The sequence below is a fragment of the Lithobates pipiens genome, unplaced genomic scaffold (assembly GCF_037356315.1).
Source record: "Lithobates pipiens isolate NorthernLeopardFrog02 unplaced genomic scaffold, aLitPip1_a1.2 Scaffold_8, whole genome shotgun sequence".
NCBI lineage: Eukaryota > Metazoa > Chordata > Amphibia > Anura > Ranidae > Lithobates > Lithobates pipiens.
This window is the reverse complement of record NW_027507903.1, coordinates 564271931-564294253: the sequence shown is the minus strand read 5'-3', so window position 1 is coordinate 564294253 and position 22323 is coordinate 564271931. Positions and strand designations below refer to the sequence as shown.

At 42.8% G+C, this 22323-nt stretch overlaps 1 protein-coding gene across 1 annotated transcript in view; it reads right to left on the bottom strand.

Moving 5' to 3' along the window:
- ADGRE5 (adhesion G protein-coupled receptor E5) overlaps positions 1-22323 on the bottom strand; it is a gene marked incomplete at its 5' end in the record, with an annotated part of 185784 nt that overhangs the window by 10405 nt on the left and 153056 nt on the right. The window contains 6 exons of the mRNA XM_077471585.1: positions 548-716; positions 2004-2095; positions 3517-3583; positions 9636-9853; positions 15313-15504; positions 17176-17337. Coding sequence (XP_077327711.1) covers positions 548-716; positions 2004-2095; positions 3517-3583; positions 9636-9853; positions 15313-15504; positions 17176-17337 — 900 coding nt within the window. The remainder of the gene's footprint in view (positions 1-547; positions 717-2003; positions 2096-3516; positions 3584-9635; positions 9854-15312; positions 15505-17175; positions 17338-22323) is intronic.

The following is a 22323-nucleotide window of genomic DNA, read 5'->3' as shown; positions in this document are numbered from 1 at the left end:
GCGGTTGGTGCCCCAGCAACTGGGACCGGACCCACATGGTGGAGACCCTAGGGACCTAGCTACAAAGTATGGATGAGAAAAAGTTGGACATGCATGGGACCCGCTCTGCCACTGGGAGGTAGGTGGCAGAGTCTAGCTGGACTGGTGGAATGGAACACTGCACAATAGTGTTTCCTTGTAAATGTCGCATCCTGAGTAGGCATAAGTATTGTGAGGCACCTGTATACAGCAAAGAAAGTAAAGGCCCCCGAGTACGCCACTCAAGTCAGCCCTGGCCACAGTCGGGTAGGCATTTTTAGTTTATGAAATATGTGAGTTGAACCACTATTGATTTTAAAACTTTGATCATTAACTTAACATTTAACTGCACAAGGTATGCACTTCCCAGGGTTTCCTCTTGTTTGCTTTTTGTAAACTTTATTTATACTTGGGAATGTAGTACTGGCCATCAGCACCATAATGTGCTGCCCCCCTTGGCCTATGTCATCAATGCAACAGTCCAACCCAACTTTACAGCCAATCGTGACACCTTTTATGTTCTACCAACCTTTTTGTTCATGAGGCAGTGCAGGAAGAAGATCTGTAATCCTTGCAGAATGTTGCAGATGGTGAATATGTATGCAAAAACTAATGCTGTCTTCCCGAACATGAGGAATCCAAATGCCCAACAACACCCCAGAATGCACAGCTGGGCAACAGAGGTCACAGTCAAACTCCTAATTGTTCAGAATAAACAGTTAGTCTAATCTATCAGCATGTCATCTACATAATAGGCACAGATTTAATTCAGATAGCTACCATATACCACTTCAATACCAGACACTTTTGCCCCTTCCTGCCCAGGACAATTTTCAGCTTTTAAAGTTTTTTTTTTTCTTAGTTTCTGTTATAAAATTTTGTTTTCTCCTTCACTGACGGGGACTGATGAGGTGGCACTGATATGTAGAATTGATGGGCACTAATAGGCGGCACTGATGGACACAAATAGATGGCATTGATGGACAGCACTGATGATGAGGTACTGATAGGTGTTACCGATGGGCACTGATTGGCACTGTGGTGGACACTGATAGGCACTGATTGGCATTGTTGTGTCACCTCTCATGGGGGCTGCTCTGATAATCAATGTGCTGATTATCAGCGCAGATCCCCCCCCCCCCCCCCCCCCTGACAGGGAGATCCACTGATCGGCTCTTCCTGTCAGTGCCAACCAAGGAAAGCCATTTAATGGCACTTCCTGTTTCATGCTGTAGTTGGTGATAGCGGATCACAAGGTAAGGAGCCTCTATCAGAGGCTTCTTACCATGAGCGGAGATGCAGTGTGTCAGAGTTACACACAGCACTACTGATCGCTGCGCGCCCCTGCGGGCCCACGCCGGCATGTTATTCTGCTGCACATCATCTGATGCCCAGTCAGGATATCTAAATCACCGCCCGGCTGTCATTCTGCTATAGGCCAGGCAGGAAATGGTTAAAGTATAATCGAGTGGAAAGGGATTTGTCAGATTTTTTTGCTGTATGTGCCCCCCGTTATGGAGACTACCCCCTCTCTATTTGTCTTTTTTAACATTATCATTGAAAGTGAAATTAAAGTTAAATCCCAAATTTTGGGTTGTCCCCAGAAAAGTAATAGAGGGGAAATCCAATGGGGACACTAGTTCTGGTGACCTGGGTGTCCCCAAGAGATTCCCTTAATTTGCAGAGATTTCCCTCTCACTTCCTGTTTGGCTATGGGACAGGAAGTGAAGGGAAATCTCCGCATTGGAACACAGATGGCCAAAACAAAAAAAATCTGAAAGGGGCTATAACCCTCCCTTGCTCTATCCCAAAAAAATAAAACGTTTTGCCTATAGTTCTACTCTAAAGTCTAGACAGATATAGTAATGTGAAATAAACTGTAATAGTCAAGTGCAGAGACTTTTACCATATGAGGAATAAATGAACAAAGCTACTGAAAGTAACACTGGATATTGTCCATAATAAATGTAGTAACAGAAGTTTACCTTATGCGTTTTAATTTGCCTTGCTCTGGGTTGATCGCTGTCATTTTCTCAGCCAGTTTCCAAACAGTCAATACAAAAATTCCACAATTAATCTGAAAGGTGGGAGAAAGATATTAATAATGGACAGCAGATGGCGACGTAAAGCTCTGTTTTTGTGCCCAGGGTTTTAAAGGGGCCGTCCATGATAGTGATATTTTAGTTATTGGTGCAGATTGGGCCGAGTTAAGCCCAGTACACATGAGCCGAATGTCGGGTGACATCGGACGGTTCAATAAAAGCCAAGATGTATGGTACCCGATTTGTCAGAAACCAGCCGGCTTCTGTCAGACTAGCATGCTGGAAAACAGGCAGCCGTCTGGCTCCCGATCAGCGCTCTCGGGAGCCCTAAGACTCCCTGGCCAATCGGGTCCCAGGACACACGTTATGATTGGCTGGGAGGATAAGCCGGAAGACATTAACGAATTATCACACAACTGGGATGGGCTCAGGGCACAGTGAATTTAATGACCACCCGTGATAAAAATGTAATTAATTTTTATCACGGGTGGTCGGCTATTGATATGGACACTATTTATTAATATTAATTTTCAATCCTTAATCTTTTATTCATTAGCACTATTATTAACTTGTGTATTCATTTTGCTCATTCAATTATTTATATGTGATGAGCACTATTATTTGTTATATATGAATTGGTATTTGTCACAGCACTAATCGTGGTCTTTGACCATTTCTCTAATCTGACGATTGGTGACATTTAGTTATATTCAGCACTAGGTGGTTGTTTTTTCATTTTTGTGTTTAAATGCACACTCATATGTTCCATTACTTACAGGTTAGCGCAATTCACATTTTTCCATTTCTGTTTTTGTGTATATTTGGTGTACATTAGAGTTGTAGCTTCCGAAGGGCCTTTCTTTGGGCTGTTTAGACTTTTTTATACCGTAGCGCAGTTTGCCTCTTTTTTCTCGTTTACAGACTATCTTACAATATCGATGTTAAATAATCTGGTTCCTGGGCAGACGGCTCCTACTCCCATAGGAACGCCACGGTCTACTTGGCCTTTTTGTATAATGTAACAAAAATGTAAATTGAAGTGCCACTTCACTGCTTAAATGTCCAGATTAGAATGTATTCCAGTAAAAGTCAGGGGTACAATCCAAAGAGTATCCAGCGCATTTCGGGGTCCAAAAACGTCACCTTCATCAGGGCTGGATTTAATACAATATGAATGGGCTAGAAGTGAACTGGACCTTTAATTGTATTTTATTTAAGTTTGATTACATGCATAGGTCTTGTCATTAACTGGTTAAGCAGCCAAACCATTTACTGGAAAGGCCTGTGCTTGCAATCAAGCCCTGATGGTACATTACCTGAGAGATTTCCTTTGTGTGCTCCAGCTCCCCCCCGCCCCCCCAACCTAACCTTTTTTTATGAAGGTCAGTATCTCATATTCAAACACTGTCAATTAGGTGGGACTGAGAAGGAGATATTAGGAATACCTGACACTTACCAGGATAATGACACACACAGGTCCCATGAAGCTCCAGATAAAATTGTGTTCAGTGGACAACCAGCAGCTGCACACAAGAAAAAAGGGCAATTTTAGTTGACTTGATCAGGACTTCTGCTGCTGCTGCCCAGCTCTGCCCTATTGCCGTGTACAGATGACTCAATTGCAGACCCTGTGTTTACATGTAAATAACCTGCATTGATATGTAAACAGCGACAACATTAATATTTAAATAGCTGTGTATCGCAGCGTTAATATGTAAGTAGAGGTGGCATTCATATGTATATCATGTCCCCCTGAGGTCACATCCACCATAACTTCGGCTGAATGCTGCCCACTGGGGAGGTAAAGGGGCATGCTTGAAAGTCCTGCCTACAACTGTGGTCATTAGGCCTAACATCAGCCTGTTCTGCAAAAGTAAGCAAATTGGAGGTGGAACCCTTCTTCAAAATAACATGGTGCCACAGCACCCTGAATTTTGGTGCATGTGAATATGCAGGCAGGCAGTGAGGAGATGATGTGCTGTAACCTTTAGCAACCAATCAGTGAACAGTAATGCTGTGCACTAACCTCTTGCAACCAATCAGTGAGCAGTAATAATGTGCAGTAACCTCTAACAACCAATTAGTGAGTGGTATAGATGTTCAATAACCTCTAGCAATCAGTGAGCAGTAATAATGTGCAGTAACCTCTAACAACCAATTAGTGAGTGGTATAGATGTTCAATAAACTCTAGCAATCAATCAGTGAGCAGTATTGATGTACAGTAATCTCTAGCAACCAATCAAAAAGCAGAAGACATGTGCTGTAACCTCTATCTCTTACCACCCTACCCCTCTGTTTCTGCCATGCTGTGCCTCGGGATGTGTGGGTGAAAAATTTGAAGCCCAGCACCCAGCAGATATATTGAGGATGAAAGGTGCGGATGCCTAAACCAACATCCTCAGGTGAGTGAGCTCACCATCCACTGTCTGTGGATGCACCACTAAAGTGTTCAGGTTTGGCTTGAAGAAAAGTGGCAACCCTAATTGCTTGGGATATGGCAAGAGTCAGACTTTGGCACGTGGGTATTTATGACAAGGGCTTAGTGAAATCAGGGGTTAATTCCCACTTTTTCACTGCATTTTTGCACATTATACCAGATGTTAACATGTGTCGTGTTAAGGCAAGCCATTTATTTGAATGGGCTGCCTAATTCTAGAAAACAGATGCATGTAGCTTTTTTGGCAGTCTGTCAACAAGGAGAATAAGGTTGCCATTCAGAATAAATGCCCCCACATCGCACCAACACATGTAACATTGCTGCACCTAGAGGAAGGCGCATGTGTGTGGTTGCGAGATATTGTCTGTGTTCTGTTCCATTACCATGGATGCTTAATGCAAACCTTCTGCTGATCTTTTCTATGATCACGTCTGTTACTACCGTATGTTGTAAGGGCTCTGCGTAGCCTTCTAGACTTTTGTCACACACCTATACTTTACATGGTAATCTGTTTTCCTGGCACCTCCATGACAGCATTCAGATGATGAAGTTCCGCCTCGGCTCCTCCCTCCCTGTGTTTTTTAACATAAAAGAAACACATAGCCCCTCCCCCAACATTCTTTGTCTAATTGAAATACTTTTTGTTAGCATCAACCCACCCGTGTGAGCTAGTTATTTTTCATCTGTATGCTGCCATGGAGGCACCAGGGAAATGGGAAATTGTATCATACTAACCATCATTTTCCTTATCCTTTATGACAACATACGATCCCATCCTTGGTATTCTATATTACAGAGAATGTAGGGGGAGGAGTTATGTCTTTCTTTTATGTTATTCACTGGTCCTGAGGGAGGAGTCGAGGTGGAGCTCTATCATCTGTATCCTGCCATGGATAGGCATCAGGGTAGGGAATTTCCGGTATAATAATATACCGGAATAAACAATTGTCTGTTTTGTATGTATTGCTTTCGTTGAAAAATAAATACCATTTAAAAAAATGTTGCTGTACCTTAGGGTAAGTCATGGCAGTGGAAAAGTGACTCATGAGCAGTTAGGACGTTGGTAAACTGACTGGAAAGTTAGGACGTTAGTACACTAATGCCCCATTCACACAATCGGAAATTCCGCCACCAAAAGTCCGATGAGAGCTTTTGGTCGGAAATTCCGACCATGTATATCAGGGATATGCAATTAGTGGACCTCCAGCTGTTGCAGAACTACAAGTCCCATGAGGCCTAGCAAGACTCTGACAGCCACAAGCATGACACGCAGAGGCAGAGGCATGATGGGACTTATAGTTTTGCAACAGCTGGAGGTTCGCTAATTGCATATCCATGATGTATATGCTCCATCTGACTTTTGCTGGCAGAATTCCCTCCAGCAAAAGATTGAGAGCATGTTCTCTATTTTTCGGTCGGAAAAAAGTTCCGATCCAGAAATTTCGATCGTCTGCACAAATTCCGACGCGCAACATTCCTACGCATGCTCAGAAACAATTAGATGCATGCTTCATTTTCTTGGCTCGTTGTAGTGTTGTACGTCACCGTGTTCTTTGACGTTCGAAAGTTCATAGAACTTTTGTGTGACCGTGTGTGTGCAAGCCAAGCTTGAGCGGAATTCCGACGGAAAAACCATCCAAGTTTTTTCCAACGGAAAATCTGCTCGTGTGTACAGGGCATAACTCTTGGAAAGTTAGGACGTTAGCACACTGACTCTTGGAACGTTAGGACATTAGCACAGTGACTCTTGGAAAGTTAGGACGTCAGCACACTGACTCTTGGAAAGTTAGGACGTCAGCACACGGACTCTTGGAAAGTTAGGACGTCAGCACACGGACTCTTGGAAAGTTAGGACGTCAGCACACGGACTCTTGGAAAGTTAGGACGTCAGTACACGGACTCTTGGAAAGTTAGGACGTCAGTACACGGACTCTTGGAAAGTTAGGCCGTCAGTACACGGACTCTTGGAAAGTTAGGACGTCAGTACACGGACTCTTGGAAAGTTAGGACGTCAGTACACGGACTCTTGGAAAGTTAGGACGTCAGTACACGGACTCTTGGAAAGTTAGGACATCAGTACACGAACTCTTGGAAAGTTAGGACGTCAGTACACGGACTCTTGGAAAGTTAGGACGTCAGTACACGGACTCTTGGAAAGTTAGGACGTCAGTACACGGACTCTTGGAAAGTTAGGACATCAGTACACGGACTCTTGGAAAGTTAGGACGTTAGGACATTAGTACATGGACTCTTGGAAAGTTAGGATGGTAGTACACTGATACTTGGAATTTTAGGATATTAATACACTAACTCTTGGAAAGTTAGGTTATTAGTACACTGATACTTGGGTAGTTAGGACAGTACTAAAATGTGAAGCAGGGAAGCTGCAACACTTGGGAAGACAATGTAAAACTGAAATTTAGGAAGTCATGACAGTTGCACCATGTCTTTTGAGATGTTAAAACAAAGGCACACTGACTCTTGAAGTTAGGTCTCTTGGGAAGTTACGATAATGCTCAATTATACATGGGGTGTCTCTTGGGAAGTTAGGACAATTGTTCAGTATGACTCTTAAAAAATTAGGACAATGTTTTAATATGACTTTTTGGAAATTACCAAATTGGTACACTGATACTTGGGAAGTTAGAACATTGGCTCACCTAAAGGTGTCTACACATACCTACAGAAGCGTACAGTGCCCTGATTGCTTCTCAGCATGTCACTGATGTCTCATACATTTTTAAATTCTTTAACCACTTCTTTATCTGTGTTCCGTCAGATATGGTGACCCATCAGAATTGGTAAGGGAAGTGACGTTCCGTCGTCACCATCTTGGTACACCCCGCACTCCTCCACTGTAATGATACACGAGAAGGGGGCAAGCAACATCTTGTTACACCCACCGGAGTTTTGCATTTCACAGTTATTTTTATTAACGGAGCATTTAAGGTGAAATACAGTATTTAGAAAACCGACAGACTGTTTAGAAGTTTAATTTTAAAAGCAGCAGCAAACTTGCTGATCTCACAGGTTTGCTAATGTGACAGAACACTGCTGCTTTTAGAATTCAACATCTAAACAGTCAGATGGATTTCCAAATACTGTATTTCACCCTATATGTCCCATTTCCTGTTAAAAATAACTGTGAAATGCAAAACTCGGGTGGGTGTAACAAGAGGTTTGCTTGCCCCCTTCTCGGTGTATCCTTACTGTGGAGGAGTGCAGGGTGTAGCAAGATGGCGGCGACGGAACGTCACTTCCATTACCAATTCTGACAGGTCGCCTAATCTGACGGATCACCTGCAGCATTTATGAACGGCGACTTGTAGATGGGGATTTTGAACATATTCCTAGCTGCTATATAATGTCCATTCTCAGATCACCCTCTGGTGAATGAACACATACCTGATGAAGGGGTCCTGCATGGCTCCATAATGTTGTTATCTGCTGTAACGATGTGATCGCTGAATAAAGCCTGTCACATTCCCCAGCTTGGGAAGCAGCTAATGGCACACAATCTGTGCTTCATTAGCTTCAAAGAAGGGCACATAGAGACATCAGGGATCTAATAGACCTTGATGTCTCAGTTAAGAGTACCTGTCATTACAGTATGCTATTTATTGGTCTGCTATGTGATGGCAATAAAGATATTTGTAAAAAAAAATTAAAAATAAAGTCGAAAAAATATGTAAAAAAATAATAAAAAGTTTTGTGTCCCTGTCCTCACATATATGCACATAAAAACATAAACGCAAGTGGTGGTTGCGCCTATTTTCTAAAAATGACAATTAAGGTAAATAACTTACATTTCGTCGTGAACGTTGGAGTGTGAGCAATAGTTCTAGGGCCCCCATTTACAGTTAAAGTGTAACTAAACCCAGTAATATGAAAATAGTTCACCCCCTCCCCCACAGTGCCTACAGCTTATAAATCTTCTTTTTACATTAAAATACGTTATTTCGTCAGGCTAGTAGCCAATAGCTTTGGTCTAGGAATTTGATCTGAGCATGCGTGGCACTTTGTCCGTCAGGGTAGGCTACACATGATCGGAGTATGTCTGATCAGAGCATTTTGTTGGAAAATTTTACTGGCAAGTTGGAAAAGTTGGTCCGTTGGATATTCCGACGGAAACAGTCCGATGCAGACCACACACAGTCGGGAATATCCGACAAGACGGTCCGATAGGAAACATTCCCTCGGAATCTCCGACCGTGTGTACAAGGGCTGAGAAGTACATTTTCTCTGCAGCATAAAAAACACAACTGAGCATGTGCAGGTTGGCTACCCTGTCTGTGTTAGCTGGTCTTCCCCAGATAGACAGTGCAGGAGGGGGGCGAGCTGTGCATACAGGATAAAACAACCTTTTTACACAATGCAGAGAGTTAACCCCTTAGGTTCCACAGTGAGTATAAAAAGCATGCTGTGCTGCATATACAGACTGATTTTACTGTTGTGGATTTAGTAACACTTTAAATCTAAAACAGTAACTTGTAAAGGCTTTTAAAGTGATGCCTATGGACAATTTAGGGTACCAACGCTTGTCGCCATTTTGCGGGCGTGCACAATTTTAAGGCTTGACACAATCTGTTTTATTTAGGCTTCGAACCTCATATTTTACATTTTACCAACAAATTTGGTAATATATTTGTATGAACTAAAACTAACTTTAACTAACTGTATTTTTTCAGAAAAATTTGGTTTGATAAGCATGCACTAATATCGTGTGGTATAAAAAACTGAAACTACTACCATTCTATTCTCCAGGGTCTCTGCTTTCAGAAAATATAGGTTTGGGGTTTATCTAATCTTCAGGTCTAAAATTGTGCACTTTAATGTGTATACAAAACCTGGAAAAATGGATCTAGTAGACAAGTGGTTTAAAGGAGCCTTTTTTCATTCTTAATGTTTTATATCCTCATTGCAAATATTCTTTTCAATATTCATATTATTGTACTGTATTTATTGGCGTATAACACTCACTTTTTCACCATGAAAATCAGGTGAAAACAGCGTGTGCGTGTTATATGCCAATACAAAAATTTTAGTTTTTTCCTGAAACTTCCCTCTTAAAATGAATGTGCATGTTATACACCTGTGCGTGTTATACGCTAATAAATACGGTAAATAAAATTCTTACTGTTTTTTATTCCCATATCCTTCAGGAAACACTGCTGCACTAATTACGATGATTGTAGTCGGTACTCCATAGCCCATGGCCAGCAGGTATCTAGTCTTCACTTGGGTCTTGAACACCGTGACAAGCATTAAGTAGAGTTCCAACCCTTCAAGAGACATCCAGCAGAAAGCAGAGAGGTAGAAGAAATGCAGGAGCCCCGCCACTATCCCACACACCGCCTGGGATAAAAATCAAGCAATTGCAGTCAATACAAAATAGGCAGCAATTATAATACCCAATGCCTGTTTTCAAGAGTCTGAGGTTTAGTTGCTGCTATGTGGTCTTTCTCCTAGCAGGTGCCTGATCCTGTGGGGTGCCCAAATATTGACCCCGTGAATAAATGATGATGCAAGGGAGGTGACTATGCAAACATTAGGTAGGTTAGTATAAATGTTAGGTCTCTTGCACACAATACTCCTGTTTGAGCATCTACTTTTTCAGATTAATTTTTTTTTTTATTTATTTTCGCGCATATGCGTACATGCAATTTTCGCAACATGCGTGGAAGCTTGTTCGCGGATTGACAATGGTATCGATCCTATCATGGCGATACATTGGTTTGGTATTTTTTTTTCTTTTATGTGATAATGCACACAAACTGATTTTTCAGGTGTGCGTGTCAAGACGCTATACATTATTAAGAGGTCAGATATGTTCCTTAAGGACTTAGTCCCTCTGTTCTTAGACAAAATCATGAAAATTATATAGAGGTATATTTATGTATATCCTCTTTTACATTTGTTACTTTTTTTAATTTTCAGGTGTACGGTGTGTTATGTGTTTGACCTCCATGTGCTTGAGCTCCCAATAGAGATACTACGGTAGATATATTCAGCGTAAACGTATGAAAAGTGGTGAGTCTGGGGTCTGTTTATATTTAGTCCATGGACCTGTTCTCCCGTACATATACACAAAAAACTTGTCAGATTACAAATGGTAGAATTTGACTATTAAGGACTATATTTATTTATGTCATACTTTAGATATTACTATTCATTACTTGCTGTGATAGATTTGAGGTCAAGTCATCCCTCCCTACGGGTGACTCAACACAGTTGCGATTGACCACGGAGTGCCAAATTGTTTTGTCGGATGATATTTTTGGTTGATCCCCTGTATGTGCTCACCCCGGACCTATGTTGAGGTATGGAGTGTTGCAATATTTGGGTTTGTTGTTTTTTTTGTGTTTTATTTATTTTTTCTTGGGTGGGGGGTTTGGATGGGGGTGGGAGATTACATCCGACATGGATGTTCTCGATGGGGTTTCATGTGGCCATCTCGGACTGATCTAATGCTGTCTTTGTTTATGTGTTCTTTATTAATTATTTTTTTCTTTTTTCTATACACCTAAGGTTGAGAATATATATCAGCATTTATCTAAAAATCACTTTTGAACAACTTCGTCCATTTTCCCGATGAAGACTTTTTATTTGTGTGTTGTGTATAAATAAAAATATTTTTTGTATTTTTATAATAATATGTTGTAGTGTATATTTGAGATATGTACCTTTAAAATCCCTTATCCAGTACTCCATTATTCGTTAAATGAAATGGGATGTTGGTACCTTCATGTATTTCGATTATTTGGAAATTGATCTCTTAACTAGTATAAATGTTAGGTCTCTTGCACACAATACTCCTGTTTGAGCATCTACTTTTTTCAGACGATTTTTTTTTAAATGTATTTTCGCGCATATGCGCACGTGCAATTTTCGCACATGCGTGGAAGCTTGTTCCCGGATTGACAATGTAAATGGACAAATCTATGTGCATTTGCGTGCAAAAGGTGTAAATTACTGACCAAAAATGCATACTTTTCTCATTTTATTTTTACTGAAGAATACGGCGCTTGTTTGTTTACATGCCTGTGTGCATAGGTACATTACGATTAATGGGCTGTTTTTTAAGCTCAGTAAAAAAAATAAGCTGTACTGAGCATTTTCAAGCTGCAGTGTGCAAGAGACCTTAGGGTTACAGAGAGGGCTGGAGTAAGAGTTACAGGGAAGAATAGTGTGAGGATTATTCTTAATGGCACCCCAAAGATGTGGGAAGCTCAACGCCCCAAAAGGTACATGAGATACACGAGATACTTTGGCACATTTATAGTGAATAGGGTAGCCCACTGAAATAAATGACAGTTACAGGGAGGAATAGTGTTAGTTTTACAGGGAGGACTACAACAATGTGGTGCCTGTCCGCACAATGCCTCGGCATATAATGAACTCCTCTTAGTAGAAAATGGCTTCAGCTTGGTCTCTTACCCATGGGGGTTAGTGTTAGGATTACAGGGAGGTTTACGATTTGGTGTACAGGGTATATAGCGGGACAGTTTTAACCCCCTGCTAGTGGCTGAAAAGGGGTTAGATCCGCCCGAAAAACGCAGCCGGAGCAGCGCCGCCCCATTGATTGCAATGGTGAGCATCGGTGGGGGAGCAGTGAGTTCACCGCTTCTTCATCACTCCAAAGAAGCTGCTAGCAGGACTTTTTCTGACACCCTGCCAGCGTACCGAGGGCTTTCACACTGGAGTGCATAGAGTAGCTGTTTTAGGGCGTTTTGCAGGCGCTATTTTTAACGCTATAGCGCCTGCAAAACGCCCTCAGTGTGAAAGGGGTCTTATTCCACGTACACACGATCGGACTATCCAAGTCCGCCGGATAGTCCAATCGTCCGATATTCCGCCCGTGTGTGGGCTCCAGCGGACTTTTTCTTCCCAAAAGTCCGGCGGACTTAGAAAGAAGTTTTGACTCAAAATTGTCCGCCGGACTGCCGTCTGTGTGCTAGTCTGCCAGGCTTTTCAAATGAACGGACTTGCCCCCACACAGAGAAAAGTCCATTCAGGTAAACGGAACAGGAAGTGAATGACGCCGCCTCCATCGGCGAGATTGACACCTCGCTGGTCCCGACACCTGGTAGGGATTTAAAGGGGAACCCCTACTCCGGAAAAACGGGTGTGGGTTCCCCCCCAAAGTCCATATCAGACCCTTATCCGAGCACGCAGCCCGGGCCAGTCAGGAAAGGGGGTGGGGACGAGCGAGCGCCCCCCCCCTCCTGGGCTGTACCAGGCTGCGTGCCCTCAACATGAGGGGTGATGTTAATGAGGACAAGGGCCTCTTCCCGACAACCCTGGCCGTTGGTTGTCAGGTTCTGCGGGTGGGGGGGCCTATAAGAATCCGGAAGCCCCTTTAGAAGAAGAAGAAGAAACAGAAGAAGCAGAAGGCGCCGACAGCGACAGAAGACCGGGCCAATGCTAGTTAAAGAACTGGAAGAAGAAAGCGGAGGCCCGGCAAGAAGAACCAAAGAGCGGGACAAGACCCCCAATGAGCGGGACAAGACCCCCGAAGTCAGAAGAAGACCCCCGGACGGTGGCGGCGATGAAGGAGAAAGCCGGGCTCCTCCGTTAGTAAAAGAGCTAGCAGAAGATAGAAGAGGAGTCCAGTGAGAAGAACCCCGAAGACGGAAAAAGAGAAGACCCCCGGAGCTGTCTAATAAAGTATTTAAAAAAACTGTGTTGTTTTTTTCTGTACACTTTTTTTCCCCAGGTGAATGGGTAGGGGTAAAATGTACCCCATACTCATTCACATAGGGTAGGGGGCCAGTATCTGGGGGCCCCCTTATTAAAGGGGGCTCCCGGATGCTGATAAGCCCCCCGCCCGCAGACCCCCGACAACCAATGGCCAGGGTTGTTGGGAAGAGGCCCTTGTCCTCATCAACATGGGGACAAGGTGCTTTGGGGTGGAGGGGCTGCAGGGCCCCCCCTTCCCCAAAGCACCCCCCATGTTGAGGGCACCCCCCATGTTGAGGGCTCACGGCCTGGTACGACTCAGAAGGGGGGGCACTCGCTCGTCCCCACCCCCTTTCCTCACTGGCCGGGCTGCGTGCTCGGATAAGGGTCTGATATGGACTTTGGGGGGGACCCCCACTCCGTTTTTTCAGTGTAGGGCTTCCCCTTTAAATCCATACCAGGTGACGGGGCTAGCGATGTGTCAATCTCGCCGATGGAGGCAGCGACATTCACTTCCTAGTTCCGTCTACCTGGAGCCACGTTCAAAATGAACAGACCGTTCATTTCAAAAGTCCGGCGGACTCCCACCATAGTCCGTTCATTTCAAAAGTCCGGTCGTGTGTGGGCAGGTCCGCTTGTTCGGAAAGTCCGGCGGACCTCCGCTGCAAAGTCCGGCGGATTGACCGCCAGACTAAGTCCGCCGGATCGTGTGTATGCGGCATTAGTTACAGGGCTGTTTAATGTGAGGTTTGCAGGGGAAATTAGTGTTAGGTTATAGGGAGTGTTAAGCCCGGTACACAATATAATTTTTTTTCTTTCTCAACCCAGCGGGCTAAACAAAATAAAAACGGAAGAACACAGGGGGAGCCGCTGTACTAACGATCCAATGTTAGTACAGCGACCTCCCCCACTGATCTATTGTGTACTTAAAAGGGGACACCCCCCCACCACCTGAACATACCAGTCAGCGTACTCCCATTGGCTGAGAGCGCTGATCGGTGCCAATCATTAAACCTTTTTTTGGTCATGCCCCTTCCACAGAAGCTGGCGAAATGACTGGCTTCTTTTGGACCAGCTGCTGTAGTCACGATGGTGCGTGATATTCAGCCTGTGTGTACGGCCCTTTAGTGAGGTTTACAGTGAATATAAGAGCCCTTTTACACTGCCAGCGGGCCGCATCAAAGATGCTGCTTGCAGGACTTTTTCTAACGTCCTGCAAGCGCACGGCCCCAGTGTGAAAGCTCTCGGGCTCTTACACTGGGGCTGCAGGGGAGGCATTTTCCAGGTGCTTTACTGGCCCTATTTTTAGCCCTTTAGCTCCTGAAAAACACCTCAGTGTGAAAGGGGTCTTTGAGTTAGGGTTAGACATGTGCATGACAAAAAAATTGTTTTGTTTTGATTCGTTAATCTAGTTAGTTAGTTTAGTTAAATTCAATTCGTATTCAGAATTCGTAATTTTTCAAATTTTCTTCCAACTTATCGATTTTATTTGATTCGAAACGTTCAAATCGATAAATTTCGAATCGCTCAAAGCGAAAATGCTACATTTTTTTTTTTTTTTATTCGAATGCAGCAAAGTGGACAAACAAAAGAAAAATCTTCATCAAATTATTACAATGACTCTTTAAATCACCTTTGGCTTAAAAAAAAACAGCATTATTTTGAAATGGTACTGTAATAACACACACAGTTTTTGATTTCAGAAATATGTTTACAGTTTAAATTTGAATGGCATTCGATGTAAAATTCCATTTTAATTTCAATTCGAATTTCGGAAATTCTGACAAATTTTGTTTCGCTATTTGTAGCATTTGGTAAACTTTGTTTATAATATCCGAATAACAAAAAATGTGTCCGAATATTAATTCGGAACGAAAGGAACCGCACATGTCTAGTTAGGGTTACAGGGAGAGTCAGTGCTAATAAAATGAACTTGGTCAGGGCAAGTGGCATACTTTATATATTTATACAAGGCATCTGGAACTACTTAAAGCCAATATCAGTGACAGAGACAGAGGCTGGCTGTATCATTGAGGTGGAGAGGACGAAGGAGAATGAGGACACCAGAAAGGTGTCTGGAATTTTTTAACCTCAGGGTCATTGTAAATAAATCCATAAGTGGTAAAGCAACTTACCCTGTTGGAAGTAGCTTCAACTCCAATTAGAAAGATGCAGTGGCCAAGCAAAAGGCAAACACACAAGTGTATGTGGATAGTGTTCCGTGTTCCACGCAGAAATCGACACACGCAAAATGTTATGATGGCAGCAGAAAGGCAGACGATTGAGATTGAAAGACCGATTTTTGTGATGAGACTCAGCGTCCAACTCTAAGGATGAAAGAGAAAAAAAAAAATGAACAAAAGTGGGGCGTAACCTGACCAATGACAAACCTCCATCCCTGGTATACATATAAAAAAGGAGAAAAATATTGGGACTTTAAATGAGGGATGTCACTGCAGACAGATATTGCATATAGTGTAAATATATATTTTGTTAATTATATATAGTTACATTGGAACATTCCATATACAGGAGATACATAATGCGTTTATAGCTGGTGACAGACCTCCATCCCTCTTTGTGGGACTTTAATTGAGGGATGTCACTACAGACAAATATTGCATAAAGTATAAATATATATTTTATTGATCAAATACAGGTACATTAGAACATTCCATATACAAGAGATACATAATACGTTTATAGCTGGTGATAAACCATATGCAAAAGAGCAATATGCTATACTATATGCAATTTCTGAAGTTTCGGAAATTGAAAAATGTGGACATTTTGGAATTAACAAATTTGTCAAAATTAGTTAGAAAACGGATTCGGAACTAAACGAATTGCCCATGTCTAGTCCACATACCTTGTACATGGAGTAAAAAGAGTTCCTCAAAAAATGGGACTTTAAATGGACCATAAACAATGTTTAAAGAATAAAAATACAAACTTATTGAAACATGGAATACAAGTGAAAACATGAAGATAAAATCAAACACATGATGATGGGAACAGCATTAAATAGAATGGCCCACATTGACTGTCAGAGACACAGAAGACACCCAACGCGTTTCAACATACAAAATTCAAGTCTTCTTCAGCGACAAAGGGCTAGTGAAATCCAAATATGTAGCCTTAATTCTATGTGTTAGTGAGTGAGGGAAGCCTCAGAATGGCAAAGATGTTTTTATTACAAATTATGTCAGCAGAATCCAGTTCCTCTTTAAAGTTATATAAACCCCAATACTTAAACCAAGTATGTTGTTGCATATGTTCATTTAATGTCAAAAAGTATTAATCCTTTTTTATATGTTCTGCTTTAGATTAAACATAAAGAGAAAGCGACACTTGCCTGTTCAAGGGTGACAACTTTTTCTCAGAACAGTAAAATTTTGTCACATTCTCGTGTACTTTCAAATTGGTCTTTAAACAACCATGATAATCGTTTCAGGAGGAGGAGGTCAACAATGGTAGCCCCTGTACAGGTTTCCTTTATTAAGGTAACTCATAGCTCCCAACTGTCCCTGATTTTGAGGGACTTTCCCTGGTTTGGAGCAATGTCCCTCTGTCCCTCATCCCTCCTCATTTTAGTCTGCTCTATATACAGTAGATGTATATAAAATGCACATTTTTACCTGCAATTGTAAATTCCAAAAGCCAATATAAAGCAATAGTAGTGGTAAAAAAGCACTTGTGGGTTTAACCAATCTTGTACAATTCTCCTTTAAGCAGACGTGACATGGGGTGTGTCCTATGCCTGCATACTTTTGCTGATAGGTGTCCCTCATTCCCATCTCAAAAAGTTGGGAGGTATAATAACTATATTCAATAACCGAAGAGTTAAGTCAAAATGTAGACCAACCTGTGTTTATGCAACCATGACATTCTAGGCCTACAAAAATATGTGTATCATCTCTGAACAGCTAGAGGTCCCAGCATGCCTTGCATGTAATTCAAACAAAACCTAGCATGGTGTGCAGTGCAGAGCAATTTACCTCTATGTTATTCAGAGCCATTAGGATGGCAAAGCTGGTTAAATGAGTGCAGTTGCATACAACTCCATAGTCGTCTCTCTTCAGTGTCTCACATCCTTCAGTGCTCCAGGCAGAAGTCGCTGCAGACCAGAAGGCACAGTGCGTCTGGTTTGGTGTCACCTCCTAAGGGCAGAGAAATCTTTGTTAAGGATACATTTTTTATGATATAATTTGTGTGTTATGAAATGGAATATAACATAAGCCACTGATGGCAAACTGCTGTCCAGTGCAGTCTGGGTGTCCTTCAACTGAACTGCAGCAGTTGGTAGATGTAAAGAAGCTGCTTCAAGGTACACTTCATTCAAAGAAGAATTTGGCTCATTCAGGTGACACAACCTATAGGTTAGGTGGTTCTATTATCCATCCTTCCATTCTTTTAGTAAAAATGTTTTTTCCGTAAACTTTGTGTTCAAAATGGATGTGAGCTAAATCTGTAAAATTGTCGGTCCTTGTGTTCCTGTGTCTGTGGAAATTTCTGTGTCCTGTCTGTGTCATAGTACAGCAGGCACAGGTACCTATGCGAGCAAAGCTTGTAAACAATGTTTATAGGCTTCGTTCCTAAAGTTTCGCTTTGAAAAAGGGTCCCCCATCACTTGTGAAAATCAATAAAGCAGCTCTGACAACAGTAATGATCTCGTCTTCGGCACTGCCATCTGCAGAACCTTGTTTCTACCAGAAGATGTCCTCAGTATTCCAAGTTGCATGACACCCAATGTCATTCATCCTTGGAGACGGAGGACATACTACGACTCAGTGGCGGCTGGTGCTCAAAATTTGGGCGGGGGGGTGCAAATAAACTGAAAAAAAAAAGAACCCCCCCCATCAATTGCAGCCTCACTGTACCCTTCAAATGCAGCCACGTGTGCCCATCAACTGCAGCCACGTGTGCCTATCAAATGCAGCCACCTGTGCCCATCATATGCAGCCACCTATGCCCATCAAATGCAGCCACCCATGCCCACCGCCCCGCCCCCCACTCGCAAGGTTTTCAGCTATGGCAGCATCCATCCCCCACCCCTGACTCGGATCGCGGCTCTGGCACCAAACCCCCCCCCGTGTGCGTGGCTCTGACCGAGCCGAGGGGACTTACTGCAGCACTGTCTGCAGCAGATACTCTCAGAGCGGCGGCGACCTCCGCTCCAGCGTGTGCCTCTGGCTCTAATCAGGTGCTTCAAAAAATACCACCCTCTTCCACCCCTCGCCATAGAAATCTATGTGTCCGTCCTCCTGAAAGGGGCCGGGCACATGGATGAGGGGGTAGCGCCCATGCGCCCACAGTGCATGGGCCTCCACTGAGCGCAGGGTGACATGAACCCGCTCCATAAAGGGTGTTATCATGGCATTCTGCACTCACAGTGTATTAGTGCAGAGTGTGGCCCTGATGTGATCACAACAAAGCCACTCTCTGTGCAATCAAAGACTGCCCACTACCAGAGAAGAGAGGAAAAGAAAGAAAGAGGACCATTCATGTCATGTGGCCAACCTAAAGACATCTGAAAATGTATAAAAATGCATTAAATACACACTGGGGGCTTGCAGAAAGAAGCACCAACTTCCTCTGTGGCTCTAAATTATTTAACCAAACACAATGGAAGAAGTTGGCCTGGTCTGATGAATCGCTTTTTCTTTTACATCATGTGGATGGCCTTGTGTGTGTGTGTTTAGAAATGGCACCAGAATGCAGTATGTGAAGAATGCTAGCTGGTGAAGGAAGTGTGATGCTTTGAGCAATGTTCTGCTGGGAAACCTTGGGTCCTGCCATTCATCTGGATGTTAATTGACAAGTACCACTCTAAACATTGTTGGTAACCAAGTACACCCCTGCATGAAAACAGTATTCCCTGATGGCAGTGGCCTCTTTCAGCAGCATAATACACCCTGCCACACTGCAAAAAATGGTTGAAGAATTGTTTGAGGAACACAACAATGAGTTTGAGGTGTTGGCTTAGACCCAAAAATTCTCCAGATCTCAATCAAACATCTGTGGAATGTGCTGGAACACAAGTCGGATTCATGGAGGCCCCACCTCACAACTTACAGAACTTAAAGGATCTCCTGCTGAAAGCTTGGTGACAGATACCATAGCATACCTTCAGAGGTCTCGTGGCATACATACTTCAGTAGGTCAGGGCTGATTTGGTGGTAAATGGGGCTGTTTTAGCAGAGGGGGGGACCTACTCAGTATTAGATGGGTGGTCATAACGCTATGGCTGATCTGTGTGTATGTGTAAAAAAGGGAAGTAACTAATGTTTTTAAGCATATCTAAACCCAAGAACATAAATTAAATATATATGAGCATACCAGTCCTCAGTCTTGGTTCTATTTTCAAGCTTTTTTGTCCATTTTTTTTTACCTGCCAGTAACACATTTCTTGTCCTAGAGTGACAACACTCACTTACTGTATCTATGAAAGATCAGCGTTGTCCCCCTAGTAAAGGATTAAAGAACACCCTATTCTCTACCTTTCTACATTACAGTGGAGTAAATGTATAGAGATATCTTGGAACAATATAATTGATAGGAGTGAAACACAAGCAGAGTTTCAGAAAGTGATCAGTTCACAAGATTATTTTGCAGGATTAACAGTTATTAAACAGATGCAAAAAAGAAACAAAAAAACTTTTAACTGTATAGTTTACATACCAAAGGGAAGCAAAAACCCACCAATCACCACTACTCACTTTATGAAGAGTCCTTTTAGCACCATGTGTCTTTGCGCATGTAGGCGTGAGAATGTTGATGCAATGGGTGGTGGTATAATCACCAATTAACTGTTTAAAATGTAATTGCTGATAATTGTTATCTCATTTGGATTGTATGATATATAAAGTCGTCTGTATTGGTGTCTCCTGATGAGGACAATATCCATGAAATGGGTTGAGCCATAAAGACTACTATATATATAGGCGAACAGTGACGGCAGGTGCACCATTTTTTTGGAGGGGTGGAAAATCAACCACTAACCCCCCGTCCCCCCTCGCTGGCTGACGATAGGGTCTTTGGTAGGGTATGATTCCAGTCTCCCCAGCTCCAGTACATACCAGTATAGAAGGTACAGTAGCTCGGGGTAGACAGTGGGGCAGTCATTCTCCTGCTCCCCAGGCAGTCTCAGATCAGTGTCCGTCCAGTTGCTGGGGGGTGGGGACGTTGATGGGCTCTAGGAAGTGCCAAGATAGAAGAAGCCGGCTTGGGCCATGTGATGGGGGACACCGAGCCCGACCAGTCACCGGAGCAGAGGAGCGGAGGACGTTCTGGAGACCCAGACATTCACTTCTCCTTAGGTCCATAGGTCTTAAAACCCACTTCCTGGTTGTCTGGGAGGAAAAGCAGGAAGACAATAGCAAATATTTATTTGCTAATGTCACAAAACTGGATGGGCTTAGGACCACATGGAGATTAGGGGCCCTGCGCGTGGAGATTAGGGGGGCGGCCCCCCTGCGCACCTAATGGAGTGGCCACCACTGTATGTGAACAAACTACATTTGTTGCCTATTTTATGGCTTTGTATTTTACCTTGATATATAAAAAAAAATAAAAATCTGTTGTGCAAGAAGAGTATATCTCCTTTTTTTATATGAACTAATTAAATGTTTTTTTAAATGCTGTGCCTTAAAAGTCCCATGCTAATACCATAGTGTAATGTTTGATGACAGTCTATATTTAAAGATGTGGCACTTAAAATTTAAAGTCAGAAGGTTTTTTTCATCTTAATGCATTCTATGATAAAAAAACCTGTGAGCAGCAGCCTCCCTCAGCCCCTTTCAAACTTACCTGTGCCCCATCTAGATCCAGCCATGTTGCAGAAGTGTCTCGGCTGCCTGGGATATCCCTCCTCATTGGCTGAGACAGTAGTGCGGTGCCATTGGCTCCGGCTGCTGTCAATCAAAGTTAGTCAGCAAACGCGAAGAGAAAGGGGCCAGGTCACGGCTCCATGTCTGAATAGACACAGGAAGCTGTGGCTCGACTCTGGTGCCCCCATAGCACACTGCTTGTCGTATGGGCACTCGACAGGAGGGGGGGTCGAGAAGCGCTGAAGAGAGACCTGAGAAGAGGAGGATCGGGGCTGCTCTGTGTAAATCCACTGCAACAGAGCAGGTAAGTATAACATGTTTGTTATTTTTAAAGAATAAAAAACAAGACTTTAAATTCCAGTCATTTTGTTTGGGTTTGTTTATACCAGTTGGTTATGTTTGTCTTCCAGACCAAAAGTGTGCAGTCCTCCCTTGATTAAAGAGACATTGGGAAAGGTGGAGGGGTTGGGTGGGATTTACTAAAACTGGAAAATGCTAAATCTGGTGCAGCTCTGCACAGAAACCAATCAGCTTCCAGGTTTTATTGTCAAAGCTTTATTGAACAAGCTGAAAGGGGTTATAAGCCTTCGTTTAACCCCCCTGGCGGTATTTTATACCAAAAGCGGTAACCCTGAGCCAGTCTCGGGATCGCATCGCTGAATCCAGGAAGAGTTTACTTACCTTGTCCCCTGGATCTAGCAATGCCCCCCCGCTGTACGAGCGAGCCGTCCTCCGCTCGATCTATCACATTGCCCAGCTCCGTTCCCTGCGAGCGTTGAAATGCACAGGGACGGAGAACGGCGCCAAATTCAAAATGTAAAACACACACATTACATACAGTATAATGTAATCTTACAGATTACATTGCTGTATGTAATTATTTCACATCCCCTTTGTCCCTAGTGGTCTGCCCAATTCTCTGCATGTAGTTTTATAATATAAAAGCTGTTCTTTATGCCAGGAAACTGGAGATTGTCCATAGCAACCAAAACTGTCCCTTTACATCAAAAATGATTTTAGACCAGCTAGAAAACAGCGATAATAAAATTAGAATCACTCGCAGAATTGACCGATAGTGATTTGTGGTGAGATCCATCATCAAATACTGAAAAGTAATGACAGTGACAATTCTGCAACTGAGCAAATTTCAGTGTTTTTGATTTGATTACATTATTGAATATTTTTTATTATTGTTATATTATTATTTGGTATAATTATTTATAGTTATTATATTATAATTTATAATTTCATTTTTCAAACTTTATCATACCCGGGATGTCTACTAGACTCTGGTTTGGACAGATTTAAGCAAGTTAT